The sequence below is a fragment of the Tenebrio molitor genome, chromosome 9 (genome assembly GCF_963966145.1).
Source record: "Tenebrio molitor chromosome 9, icTenMoli1.1, whole genome shotgun sequence".
In the NCBI taxonomy this organism is placed as follows: Eukaryota; Metazoa; Arthropoda; class Insecta; order Coleoptera; family Tenebrionidae; genus Tenebrio; species Tenebrio molitor.
The window spans coordinates 11,518,294-11,532,923 of NC_091054.1; the positions used below are offsets into that span (position 1 = coordinate 11,518,294).

A 14,630-nucleotide genomic window follows, 5' to 3' on the forward strand; every position below is an offset into this window, starting at 1 on the left:
TTCGGATCCACAATCCATTTCAAATTTACCGTGCAAGAAAAAACTTTAAAATGTGCTGTAGCACCCCCTCATTTTTTGTCATTGTGTACATTACCGTGGTCAATTTGTTCGGTCTTTACTTGAGGTTCGTAGCTTTTCATGACTATTTCGAATGCTATGCTTGCAGAGAGATGGATTTCCGCACTCAAGACTACGATTACGTTGTAGGTTGGTATAAAGTAGTACATTTAATTAATCCGACTAAAATGAAATAGTTGGAAGTGGATCTGCCGGGAGTATCGTTGCTCGACGGCTGGCCGATGACGTGAACAATAAAGTTTTGTTAATTGAGGCGGGAAGTAGCGGAAACAGTCTCTTACAAATCCCTTCCGTTGGTGTGATGCTACAAAACTCAGTTTTCGATTGGCAATACCGAACCGTGCCCCAAAAGAACGCCTGCTTGGCTCTCGATAAGAAGGTAGGTTTTGATAACATTTGGTTGTAAAAACTCTTCATCAAAGCGAATAGGTGAGTCTTTGGCCCATGGGGAAGATTCTCGGGGGGACCAGCATGTTAAACAATATGGTGTACGTCAGGGGGCACCCAGACGATTTTGCAAAATGGTACAAAGATTCCTGTGATTTTAATTATACCAAAGACATACTTCCATATTTTGAAAAATTAGAACACAACGGGACCAATAAGTATAAATGTTCAATAATGATTAGTGAGTCACCATTCAAGTCCAATATTTCGGACTATCTTTTGCAAGCAGGTCTGTGTCTAGGCTTTCCAATATCCGACGGCGTGAATTCAGAGCCTGGTATAAATCTTAATCTATGCGAGAGTGCGTTTAAAGCGACAAAATTACAGGTTTTTCAGAACCAAAATTGACAATGAAAAACGGACAACGTTGGACACCGTATCACCAATTGGCAAAATTGAAAAAACGTAACTTGGAAGTACTCACTAATTCTCTAGTCGAAAAAGTGTTACTAAGAGATAATTTCGAAGCTTACGGTGTCAGATACTCGCATTTGGACGAGCACTATCAAGTCACAGCATCGAAAGGTGTGATATTATCGGCGGGGGTGATAGGATCCCCGAAAATTCTGATGTTGTCAGGAATAGGCCCCAAAGATCACCTCAGAAAAATGAAAATAACCCCCAGGATTGATCTCCCGGTGGGAGACAACTTGCAAGATCACGTCGCCACTGGCGCAGATCTCGTGTTATTAGATTCACCTCCGAACCTCGGGGTCAGACAAATGACGTCCTATTCGTCCTTCTTCCAGTACTTCCTGTCATCTAAAGGGCCTTGGACCACCGCCGGTTGCGAAAACGTTGCATTTTTCAACGCGGAACCAGAGAACGTCCCCGAATTGCAGTTCATGATCTTACCTTTGGGGTTCACTAGCGATCAGGGCAAGTTTCTGAGGAGTCTGGTAGGAATCGGGGATTCCCTGTGGAACAACTACTTCGCAAAAATAAACAAACCCTCGTTCACTGTTTTGCCGGTAGTTTTACATCCCAAGAGTCGAGGAACTGTACGCTTGAAGAACAAAAATCCCAAAACTCCACCTCTCATAGATCCCAACTATCTGTCAGACAGTTACGACGTGGAGATACTCGTGGAGGGAATCGAGATGATCAAGAGTTTCATCGATACCCCTCCCATGAGGAGGCTGGGGGCGAGGTTGAACAATAACACTTTCCCGGGATGCGAAGGACACACGTTCGACACGACACCATACTGGGAGTGCTATGTCAGACACTTGACTTTGACGAGCTATCATCCTGTGGGAACCTGTCAGCTGGGTTCGGTCGTCGATTACGACTTCCAGGTCAGAGGAACGAGTAAACTGTACGTGGTGGACGGATCAGTGTTGCCGGAGTTGCCGAGCGGGAACCCTAACGGAGCCATAATGATGATGGCGGAGAGGGCTGCCGATATCATCAAGCACCACTGTTGGTTGAGTCAGAGGAAGTGTTGCGCTACTGAAGTCTTTGTGGATCAGTGTAACTGTGGAGTAAATTGATTCGCTAATGCTGGTGTTTTTTTTATTTGAAACTACACCATACAGTTCACTTCTATTGAAGATCAGAATACAATCATATTGCTGGTTTAGCACATTTGAGCAAACTGTGTAAAAATTACAAATATTGCAAAAGACTAGAATACATTTTTTACAGTTTGTTCAAAATCTATTGCAATTCCTAATTTTCATTTTTAAATACAAAAAATACCCTTTGGTAAAGTAGAGATCCAACTAAGACTAGATCCGTGCGCGTAGCGCTTGGACCAACAAAAAGTAAGATAAATAATAGGAGTGTATGATACAAACAAATGCTGGTTAGTTGGAGAGATGGCGCCCATGCAGGTCAAGACTGGACGTCGTCTGTCCGACTAACCGAAGGACGGATTCACTTCACTCTTAACAATATAGTAAAATATTTTTATCTAAGACTATCTCAGATATTGGACGGAAGAGTTTCGAGCAACTGTACAAAAATTAACACAAAGTCAACCGGAGCCTAGCTCCGATGACGCTAAATTCACACTGTGCTACACAAGAAGGCACAAACCACTCGTGTATGATTAATACATGCAATATGGTTTACAAAGAATCCAGCAGAGAATCCAGTAATTCCAGTTGGCATTCGTCCCACCCGTTGGTGGCCAGCAACAATCCGGTCAGTTCGTCTTCCGGCAATAGCTGGTTGACCGGTTCGGTTATGACGTTCTGGTTGGGAACTGGAGTGATCTCGTCCTTGCTCTCGGCTTTGGACTTGTCTTTGGTCTCTTCTTCGCAGTTCTCCACGTCAGTCTCCCCGCATATGGAGATGTTGGACAAGATGTTGTGTTTTCGCTCGCCGGTACTTTGAGGAGGACGGTATCGCCGAGCCTTGCGGACGGGCTTGTGAGGGGCGTCCCTGTTCCGTGGTACTCTAACCGTAAGGCTGGAACGGCGTTTGGAACGTCGCGATTCTTCCAATCGTTCCAGGTCCAGCTTCCAGAAACCGCCTTTTCCGGGCTCGTCTTTGGAACGGGCCACCTTCACGAAGCACTTGTTCAGAGAAAGGTTGTGTCTTATGGAGTTCTGAAAGGAGAATTGTTGAGATATCGCAGATAAATGCGAGTATGATGGCTTAAAGGAGGCGACACTAGATATGTACATACATAACAGCACGTACATATACAGGATTGTTATAAATGTTTCTAACATCTAGTTGGCGTAGCGGCGCACCTAGAGCATAGCGCTCAGCCATCTACGATGTTAGAAACATTTATAATAACCCTGTATTTACAATACCAGTTCTGGCTCAAAGGATAATCGTACGGATCAACTAGATTTCTTTCAATAAGTTCATGATATAGATCTTGTTTATACTTTATACATACATTACATAATAACGATACATTTCATATTCTTTTACTTTCCCATGAAGTTTTTTTTATGGTTATTATAGGATACAAATTTTCGTTTTTAGCTTCTAACATTTTTAACATAGTTGTTTTCCAAAGAGCTTCTTTAATTTTTTTAATTCGGCCTGCGGATCATATGCGCTACTAGGTTGTTTGTTTAAAAAATGTTTTTGAAAAACTTTTCTAATTCTTTATTGTTGTCTCAGGATGCATCAATCTTCTTAATAGCTTCAATCACTTGACTCTTATTAAGAGTAGATAAAGTAATACTTTAACAGCAAGGGTAGATAATAGTTATTTAATAAACTAGTTTGTTAATGAAGGCGATTAATAATCGAAACTGTTTAAAGCACGAACGAGTGTAGCGAGTGAGTGGCTTTAATAGTTGAGATTATTAATCGCCCATTAACAAAAGAGTTGATTACAAATTTTTTTCGTTGACCGCAAACTTTTTTTTTGGTGACAAATTTTGAAATTAAAGCCAAATCAAAACCAATTTCATCTTTTTCCATAAAGATGAGACCTTATAAATACCTTAATTCTTTTTTTGTCCTCAGGGTAGGCCATTTTTAAATTTTTCAACACTTTCTATTCACATTTCCACAAAGAGTGTCAGAAGACGTCAACTCCATTCACATTCAATTTCACGTAAAAATCACGATTGCTACGGAAACCTAGTTACCTTTGAAAAATATGACATGCGAATTATAACCAAAAATGTCGGTTTTTGAAAAAGTGAATTTGTAATTGTGCAGTTATGGAGCTATAAAATATAGGAAACCCTGCTGCACTACCTGGTGCACTACCTGCTGCAGTGTTGGTAAGTGCAAACAATGCATGCATGTTCGAGGTTGTTTATACATCAAAATTTAATCAAAACGTCAAAATCGCAAAAATCGTTGATTAATGAAAAATAGTGTATTAATGAGGTCCATTAATACATTATAATTTAGATAAAAGAATTCATTAATATTGAAATTAACAAGCGGTCAACGTAAATAGTTATTTAATAAACTAGTTCGTTAATGAAGGCGATTAATAATCGAAACTGTTTAAAGCACGAACGAGTAGCGAGTGAGTGCCTTTAATAGTTGAGATTATTAATCGCCCATTAACAAATGAGTTGATTACAAAATTTTTTCGTTGACCGCAAACTTGTTTTTTGTGACAATCCACCTCGAAAATTTTTAACCAATCGAATTGCAGCATTTTTCAAATTTGGACCAATCAAATTGATTTATAGTGAAAAAAGACCGAGTAGAGTGAAAAAACAACCAGCTGAGTGAAAAAACAACTAGTGGTTTTTCAGCGAAAAAATTTATGTCAAAATGAAACGTCAAATTTATTAGGTTAACTCGATAAAAATTTTCTCGGTGGATTGTCAAGTCGAATACAATTCGTGGTCTAATTTTTTCTTCAAAATTTGTCATTTAAGGCATTCGTAGCTTTTGCTTTTGGAAAATTACACTCGTCTCCTTCGTCGACTCGTGTAATTTTCGTTGCAAAAGCTACTCATGTCTTAAATGACAAATTTTGTCGGAAAAAATTAGACCACTTATTGTATTATATATGACAAAATTTCAAATTAAAGCCAAATCAAAACCAATTTCATCTTTTTCGATAAAGATGAGACCTTATAAAATACCTTCATCCTTTTTTTTTGCCCTCAGGGTAGGCCATTTTTAAATTTTTCAACACTTTCTATTCACTTTTCCGCAAAGAATGTCAGAAGACGTCAACTCCATTTACATTCAATTTCACGTAAAAATCACGGCTGCTAAGAAAACCTAGTTACCTTTGAAAAATATGACATGCGAATTATAACCCAAAAGGTCGGCTTTTGAAAAAGTGAATTCGTAATTGTGCAGTTATGGAGCTATAAAATATAGAAAACCCTGCTGCACTACCTCCTGCAGTGTTGGTAAGTGCAAACAATGCATGTTCGAGGTTGTTTATACATCAAAAAATCATCAAAACGTCAAAATCGCAAGAATCGTTGATTAATGAAAAATAGTGTATTAATGAGGTCCATTAATACACTATATTTTAGACACAATAATTCATTAATATTGAAATTAACAAGCGGTCAACGGAAATAGTATATTTCAAACCAAGGTAAGAAAGTGGTTTCTTGCAGACCGCAGGCAAAGATTATAAACCGAGTCGTAGACGAGGTTTGTAAGTGCCTAAGGTCTGCAAGGACACTTTCTTAACAAGGTTTGAATACAATTTTTTTCCCTACAGGCACAACTTTGTTGAAAAAAGTTAAAAAAGATGGTTATATTCGTGATAAAAACGAAAATTTTGAGAATGAATAGTAGGCTGTGTTATTTGTTTAATTAACTTGTCATCGCATTTGAAGATTTGAGGTTTGTTCGAAAATTTGATATAAACAGGGTAAAGTAATCTACGTACCTAGCTTATCTGTTTATTTTCCAGATTATATGATTGACCTACCAACTTACTTACTTACTTCATTGAATTGGCTTTCATTTATCAATAACTTATTTCACTTTTGACACTTTTGACATTTGTATTTCGATACAGTTTTACCATAAACATTTCATGATTAACTTTCTTACCTTAGCGAGAAAGTTGAATTTTCTCACCTCAAATGAGGTATCCACAGCCTACATTTCTAACCGGTAGGGAGAAAAATACTTTTAATTCTTTATTTTGAAAATAAGTGTCATAGAAATGTCACAATTTTCATTGTCCAACATCGAATAATTGGCGATTTCGGGTACCGTTGGGGGCGCCACTGTTGCCAAATTCCCGAGTCATACTCCCGTTCGATCAGGCTTACGTCTGTGCGTTGTTTTTAAAATATTTAAGTTGTTACGTGAATTTGCGGTTTTTATGATGACTTTTTTTAAGGTTACACAATACTTTAGGGTATTAGAGACAACAGCAGAAAGCAGATGTATTGTGGAAGGCGTAAAGTGTTGTGTACAAAGTTGTTAATTTTATGTGGTGTTACTAAAGTGGTGGAAACAAGGTATGAAATTTGAGTAGTCACCCAATACATGTAAATAATTTCAAAATACATATAACCTCAAAATACTATTTTTTCTATAGCAGATGTTAAAGTGTGCTTTTATCTATTCATAAGTAGCATTTTAACTGCAAGGGTAGATAAAGTGCTACTTTAACAGAAAGGGTAGATAAAGTAATTTTTTTTTTATTACCCTAACAACGCTCATATTAACGAGATTTTAAAACCTGACACGATTAGTAATGATTAAAAAAAAATGTTTTAATAATGAAATAACGTGCGATCAATTAAAAAAAAATCGAGTTACTTGGATTGTGCAATTCTGATGCTTTGATTGGTTCAAATCACCTACTCTGTTTTTTTTTATTTGATCGCACGGTACAAATGCTATGGACCAAAATATCGTGGTCAAAGGTGGTCATGAATTGGAAAACGTCCGTCTCAACCTATTTCGTGTGACGATTTCTTCGGTATGAACGATTGGCCTACCAGCACCTTTTTTATGAGTCAGAGAGCCAGTTTCGCGAAACACACTAATACAATTTGTAAGGCATGCATAAAAATCTTTCAACATTACTGCAAAGTGTGGGACTAAATGAAAAATAAAACTGTTTGACAGATTTTGACATGATTGACACAAATGCTTGGATAATTATTTGAAAATCCATGAGCACCTTTGACCAAGATAATTTTTGATATCCCAGTGGAATATTATACACGACGATAAAATTTAATTATCTTCTCGAGCGAAAAAAACGCTCTCGAGGATAAAATACAATTTTATCGTCGTGTATAATAAATAAGTAAATAACTATTGACCCACAAAAAAATTTAGTCTTTTTAAAGTATTTTCCACAGACCCTCATATAATTAGAGGAAGGTTTCCCATTAATAAAGCACTTCCCCAATGTTTTCCTTCTCTCTACCCGGTCTTTAGAACCGAAAACATTTTCGATGAAAACATATTTTGCCATTACGCCACAACGCGGAAATAAATAGAAACATGCTTCTGGTTCGTTTTTTCGACACGTGTTACAGCCAAAAACACAATTTTACGTACTCCTAAGCGGACAAAAAGTAACTCTTTTTCGGACGCTGACCGTGGCGCCATCTGTCTTTTTAGTAAGTTAACAACGAAACCGACAAAACAGAGTAAACCGACTGAAAACAACCAAAGTATTTTATGTGCCCAAAAAAGTGCTGTACTTATCGTTTATATAATCGATAGCAACAGCGAAAGTGATGAATAAATGTCTAATACGCCGCCGGACAAGTAATTGTATGCAAATAGTAAATTTTTCGTTTTGTTGGCAAGCTGATAAAAATACTATAAAAGAAATTGTTAATATGTATCTATTAATAAATTTATCTATTTGAAAAACGTAGATACAAAATAAATTTGTAATTTTTCCAATAATGTCTTTTGCTTTGTAGTCCGTGCGGTCGCCTAAAAAATTTAATGTGTACCTCTGCTAAAAAGTGCCTTTTGTCCTTGCCTGTTTTTAAGTCTCAGCTAAAAAACCCAGACTCGGACGAAAAAGATGCACTTTTTGGCCTTGCTATACAAATAACTACCTATTATCGGTCTTATTTTTAGTCATTTTTAAATAATATTTTTCAGTTAAACCGTCGCCGTCGTTTTGTTTTAAAAACACAAATCATTTGAATAGCCACCGGCTTGAGTGTCTTAAAATTTTCCATACAATTCACACCAGAATACCAGATGCCTCACTGATAGCTTGAATCGCCAATAGGACAATAATGTTGATGGCTTCACTTTCAATTTGACATTTGTTGCCAACCACGACAAAATTCCCCAAATTTGAAAATTGTTAATTTTCACTTAAACATTGCTTAAAAGGTGTAAACTAGAAAAAATAGTGTATTTATGATATCTCATTTATAAGGCATTTTGTAGCACGTAGGTACTCCTTCATAAACACATGCGTGCTACAAAATGCTTCTTATTATTGCGGAATCAGGCGATTCAAAATCAAAGAAATTCCTTTTCGAGAGGATTTCCCTTGCTATTCAACGTGGAAACGCTGCAAGCATTCGGGGCACTTTTCCAGATTCCGCATTATTATCGGAAATTTTTGTATTGTAAACCAAAAATGTTATGTACTTAAGTTGGTTAATTATACACACTTCTATTGTTTTACTTTGTTTGAGACAAACAGTTTTGCAAATATTTTGAACCCTGTTTTTAGTACTTAGTGATTACTGATTATAATATGTTAGTAAGAGATGTTTTGTACAATAGTGCATTCCCACTGATTTATCACACTTCCATAATATTTTTTACCTCAATATTGTTTATTCCAACATACCGGGTGTTATGGAAATAATAGTACATATATTAAAGAACGAGTTTTATAAGGGTTGATTTGGCGCAAGTGTAGAACACGACCCGTAGGGGAGTTTTGTTTGGGACGAGTGCGCCAATGCCCTTATAAAACGGATTTTTTATGTTATTTTTTAGGATTTGCACCCTTGTTTTAATTTTTAAATAAAAAAACTACGAGTGCTTTAAGAGATAGCCATAGACGACTCCAAATTGAATACAATAATAGACCTATTAGAGACGCAGATACTAAAAACGTTTTTTTTTTGTTTATTATTTTTTCCGCAAATTCTTCAAAACGGAGTTAAAATAAATATAATTTGAACCCTAAAATTCATACCGGCTCATGTGTTTACACACCCATTGATAACGAAGTACGAAAAAATTACTCGAGTGAAAAACAGTAAAAACGGTTAGTATTAGAACAGCGAGCTTTCTTTATTCAAAAAAACTGTAAAGCTTTTATCGCAACAAAAACATTTTCACTCACTCTTTCGTTTTAATTGATGATTATCCCATGAGCGAAGTGTCAGATTAGGGGTTAGAGTAATGTAAAAAAAAATATTCCATTAAAAAAGATCAATATGTAAAAAATGTTTATTTTAAAGAATTCTATTTGTGATTAAATTTATTACGTGGACTTTCATAACACCCGGTATATTAAACATGATTAAATAACCATGTTTACTTTTTTTATTTGGTTAAAATTCTTAAAATCTTTCTCGGTGTTACACTTTTTATAAACTTTTTTATCTATTTATTAGGATCATTTTCTTTCACAATAAATGAGTAAAACCAAATCCGAGCGATCAGTGAAACAAAATATAAACACAATTATTGAGAAAAATCAAATTACATGATAAGCTTAAAAATGATTAAAAATTATGTGTCTTAAAAAAAATCTGAAAGATTTGAGCTAGAACTGGTATTATATCGGGTGTTTTTTTTTTGTGAACACACTATACGGATTAGGGATCACGGATCAGCTGTTTAAATCTTACGTTTTTACACGAGTGGTGCATTCACAATTGACTCTTCAACGCCTCCTACGAGGTGAAATTTAAAAAAACACCCGATATCTACTGGCTAGAACGACGCGCACGTTTCGTGTCAATCGGAGGCCAGATCGTTGGACTCACCTGCCAGCTGGGGTGAGCTTTCCTGTAGTACAAGAAGTTCTCCCTGATCCAGTGGTAGATGGCCGAGAGAGTCATCTTGTTCCCGTTTTTTCCCATAGCCATGCAGATCAACGTCGCATAAGAAAATGGAGGCTTCTTGTCCCCATTTTTCTTGTAATAGTTAATGTTTATGGTGAGGTCTTCCTGATTCGAACTCGACGATTTTTTCTTTGGCTTGGGCGAGACCGGCGGTGTTGGCAAATTGGGTACTGCCATGATGTTCGTAATGTTGTGCAACCAGTTGAGACTGGTAAGATCTGTCTCGGAGAGATCGTCACTTTCACTCTTGGGGCTCAAGATCGACGTCGTCGCGATGATTTCGTCGGCGCTCTCCTGTTTCTGAATTATTTGGGCCGCTTTGGGGTCGTCGAAGGCCGACGTGGTGGTCACGGGGTAGGCTATTTGTTCGTCGAGATAGTTGCTCTCGAGGTTTTGGTTGTTGAGGTGGACCTGGAGGATTTCTTCGTTGACTATGTACTCGGTGTTGACGACGCCGTTCTCGCCGTGATACTGGATCTTGACGATCTGATTCTCTGGGATGCTGATTACGTTGCTTGAGTCGATTTCGATGCAGCTTTGGACGTCGTCCGGCAAAAATTCCGGATTTTGAGCAATGATCGGGAGGACGTCCATCACTTTGTTCTCCTGTTTGGGGTTCTTGTCCTTGATTCCTTCGCTTGAGCACACTTCAAAAAATATATCTTTGTCTTCGATTGTGTCCATTTTTTCCTGGAAATCGTCCATCTTCTTGCAGATTTCCAATTTCATTTTTGAGCTTTTGGATGAGCAAAACGGACGGAATTTGTACCATTTAGGAAACGGAAAAAATCACATCGTGCTGTGCCTGGGTCACTTCATTTTTTTTTTCACCATTTTCCTGAAGACACGAAAACGGACATGTTACAATAACCGTAAAGAAAAAAAATTAGGCAGTCTACACCGTCACAGCGTCGTTCCGTTTCTGCGAAAGGGTGTCGTTGCGAGAAAATGTGAAAATCGGTCGATTCGACCGCCGTGACGTCATCAAATGACCACCAGAACTGTCTGCGATCAATAATTTTCCGTTGGAGAAGGGGAGCCGGTTCAGCTCCAACATCCCCTTTTAATGGACACCGCTCGCTATCTCAATCGTTCATCGGCGATCAAACCAAGAGAAAAAAAAATACAACGTGTCCAATAATTGCACGGCAGAATTACGAAATCGTGTCCGATTCGGTTCAGGGGACGGAGGGTGCGTCGTTCGCTACCAATTCCAGTAATGTCGTTACCCCGTTCCAACCCCTCGATGTCGGTTCGCACCTGTCCGCTTTCCCATCGTCCGCCCGACTGGATTACATCGATACGCCAATAAATTAGATTGAATTTTACTTAAGTGGCGGTTAATGCGACCAACGAAAAAAAAATTCTTAATGGGGTCGTTTAATCTATCGCCTCGGTACGACGCACCGGAGTTCCTCGAGCCCGACCGTTTTCCACTTTCCGCTAATGTACATTTACAAGAATTTAACTATTATAACGCTAATGATATAACTGCGAGGGTTGTAAACAGTGCAGGGCTTGGGGCTAAAGTGAATTACCAGTTGAATTCGATTTTATTGTGAATTGTGGTCTTCTGTATGTTGAAAATCAAGAACCGTTTTCCGTTTGTACAAAATTGTCAACAGGAATTTTAATTTTCTTGTGCAACAGTCAAGCTATCGAATCAAGACTTGCGTTTTGTGGAATGCCACAAAGTCATGACGAAAAAGGCGAAACGAGTCTCTGCGGCTATAAAAAATGACACATTAATTTACATTTCCTGTATTAATTAGTTAGTCTTTTGATTCCCTGTTAAATATTTACGACAGATTGGGTAATTGTTGGGTTCAATTTATTGATTTTTTCGAGCAAATACTCCAGAAACGTGAAACTTTACTAATGTTTTTTAAAATTTTGTTTCTTCGTTGAACTTCAATGAAATTCTTTCTGGAAGTTAACACGATTGAGAGCTTTAGAGTAGGCTTCACACGGATTAAGTTTAAAAACAGTTTGTTATTTGAGGATACAGGATGCCACATGTGCTAACACTTTTAAGAATTTTTCTGCTAGACTTGTACTCGCTAAGTACTCACTTTTTGACAACAGATGGTAATCCTTCAACCTGACCACTGATAGTTCAGATCCAAATCCAATCGAGTCACGTTAGTTCGCTTGGATTTCAACCACTTGTTCGAATGGTAAATGGAACTTGTGTCCTTTCTAAATTTTATTAACACAAACTTAAAAATTTTTTTGGAGTCAATATATCCACTGGACAGTTTACATCAAGTGCATTTACCAAAAACTGCTTTCTTATTTTTCACAGCATGTTTAAATAAAAAAAACAACCTCACTTGTAGATCTACGACGATAACTCTTAAGAATTTATTAGGAGGGGGGTGAGATTTCGCAAAAAGATTAAATCTTTGCATGAAACTCAAGATATGGACTTTTCCAACACTCGTTGCGGTAAGCTGATATACTCGTACAATAAATTACACTCGCATTATTTTATTTTGTGGACGAATTTGTTAAACAAAGAACTTCAAGCGGCGAGGCTGTTCTAATATACCCAATTCAGCTTCCTTTGTGTTTTTACGGGCAGTTATACTATACAGGATGTATCTGAAATACGTGTGTTAATTTTAACCAGTGGAATTTATGAAACTTTTCTCTATAACGTTTTGCAAAATTCGCAAAAGTATTCCAAGAAAGAAGTCCCATGTCAAATTTGACAGCGGAGCTAATATTAACTACACTCAAAACAAAAATTTTAATTTTATAGTAAATTGTGTGGCTGTTTTTTTTGCACATTAAATAATATCTATGTTGAAAGTTGAACATATAAATTTTTAAAGTTTGTTATTTTCGATATCCTGCAAAAATGAAAATTTAGTTTCAATTGTTCAAATGAATCACAACCTCTTAAACGTAGATTTATTGTTTTGAATGTACTTTCAAAATTTTTGCTCATTACCATAGAAACATTCATTAGTTCGCATTTTTGCCGCAGGATTTCTTACATTATTTTCACAATCTATTTTTTTGTAACGATGAGAATTTTAACTTTGATTATTTAATTTTTTCTACAACAATGTAACTTTTTGATAAGAAAATTTTTGCCCTTACCCATAGGCGGGAAAGTATACACTTTTATGGCTAATTTTCTTCCAACTTTTAAATCAATTTATAATGGCTGAGATCGTTTTCATTCTGATATTTTGATTATTATCCTGTTGAACTTGTTGAAACAACTTATATTGGAACCTTTACCGCCCCTTTCCCTTTTTCCGCCATTCCCGCCAAGAAAACTCCCCTAATTAGCGGTCACACGTATTCCGTGCACTGAATTTAAAATCCCCCGGGTCCAATTTGATTCATCAACCTCAAACGATTTGGCTGCACGTAAAGATAACAATTCCTTGTTCGAGGACGTCTAACAAAGCGAATAAAGGCTCGGGGGATGGTCCAATTTGGGCGGCAAATTGCCAATTGATTTTATCGAACCGTGGTGTTTAGCAATTCATCATCGAATTTGTTTGGACAGTTCCTAGAACATTTTGTTCAGTCAGATCGAGAATGAAATGTGAAATGCCACCACACGCGATAGACACTCCAGATTTCTCACCCCCCGACCGTCATCCCCCGGCCCTTCTGGATGTTTACTCACGTTCACGGCATTAAATATTCATCGTATAAGTGGCACCTGACGTGAAGAACAAGGGGTTTCACCTCGGAAGTGACCGACCCTCGCACGGATGCACCCCGAAAACGGTGTTGGTCGCAACAATTGGCAAATAATTTTTTTTTTTAATTTTTCTTATCTCACCTGCGAATCGCGAAGTTGTCATCATTACACACTGACACTAGAAACTAGAACTAGAAAGAACTTGGACAACACTAGTTTACCGCAGGACTGGCGCACCGCCGCTCGCGGCTCAAACAAAAACGCCAACTTACCGCCGGACAAGTCATGGTCGGATACGGCCGCACACGACGGAAACTGCCGAAGTGTCTTTCCTATAATTAATTATTAAAGCGCTAATAAATTGGCTGCTGATTTTTTAATTTCCCCGTATTTGACGGTTTCTCCGAGTGAGGGGGGATTTGAGGGTTTTGTTTGGACGGAATTAAAGAGTTGTTCAGGGGGTTTCCCCTACGACTAGCTTCGGATCGGAAGTGGCTATCTTCAAATGTCAATCAAAACCGAAATTAATTAAGATTTATTCGTGCCTGTTCAGATCAAGATGAATAATATCGAGTTAAGTGTTAATGGAGGTGTTTTGTGTGAGGAGGTAAACACCTGATAATCTCTTACATCAGTGGTTCCCAAACCTTCAAACTCGAAGACCGTCATTTTGAAAGCTCTTAATTTTTTTTTATAATTATTATTAAACTACAAGGTGATCAAGAAGGACTGTTTGGGTTTGGAAGGACTGAATTTTAATTTTAAATGGTACAAATGGAGTAAGCTCCAGTTGTTGACGATTTGACACTGACAGACAAATCATTGACAAGAACATTTGACATTTCAAATTTAATTTAACAACGAAACATGCTGCATGCCGGTGAATCTGTTCATGGGCCTAAAAAAGAGTCAATTTATGTTCTGTATTTCACGTTTAATTTCTTTTTACCCCTAATTTTTTACTCCCATAACCTACCATTTTGTCGCTGTTAATGTCACAT

General features: G+C 37.4%; 2 protein-coding genes across 3 annotated transcripts; one reads left to right on the plus strand and one right to left on the minus strand.

Moving 5' to 3' along the window:
- The first annotated feature begins 50 nt into the window (after nt 1-50).
- Nucleotides 51-2,027, plus strand: LOC138137746 (glucose dehydrogenase [FAD, quinone]-like). Of its 2 annotated transcripts, none has more exons than XM_069057282.1 (4): nt 51-207; nt 255-457; nt 508-802; nt 853-2,027. In XM_069057282.1, the coding sequence occupies exons 1-4, from the start codon at nt 51-53 to the stop codon at nt 2,016-2,018; spliced, it is 1,821 nt and encodes a 606-aa protein (XP_068913383.1). In that variant the 3' UTR covers nt 2,019-2,027. The 2 variants fall into 2 exon arrangements, with proteins under 2 accessions (XP_068913383.1, XP_068913384.1); XM_069057283.1 differs by having other exon boundaries at nt 69-203.
- A 12-nt stretch (nt 2,028-2,039) lies between these two features.
- Nucleotides 2,040-14,479, minus strand: LOC138137749 (uncharacterized). Its single transcript, XM_069057285.1, has 3 exons — nt 13,771-14,479; nt 9,885-10,800; nt 2,040-3,080 (listed from the first exon to the last, which is right to left on the minus strand). The coding sequence occupies exons 2-3, from the start codon at nt 10,689-10,691 to the stop codon at nt 2,598-2,600; spliced, it is 1,290 nt and encodes a 429-aa protein (XP_068913386.1). The 5' UTR covers nt 10,692-10,800; nt 13,771-14,479; the 3' UTR covers nt 2,040-2,597.
- Nucleotides 14,480-14,630: the final 151 nt, after the last annotated feature.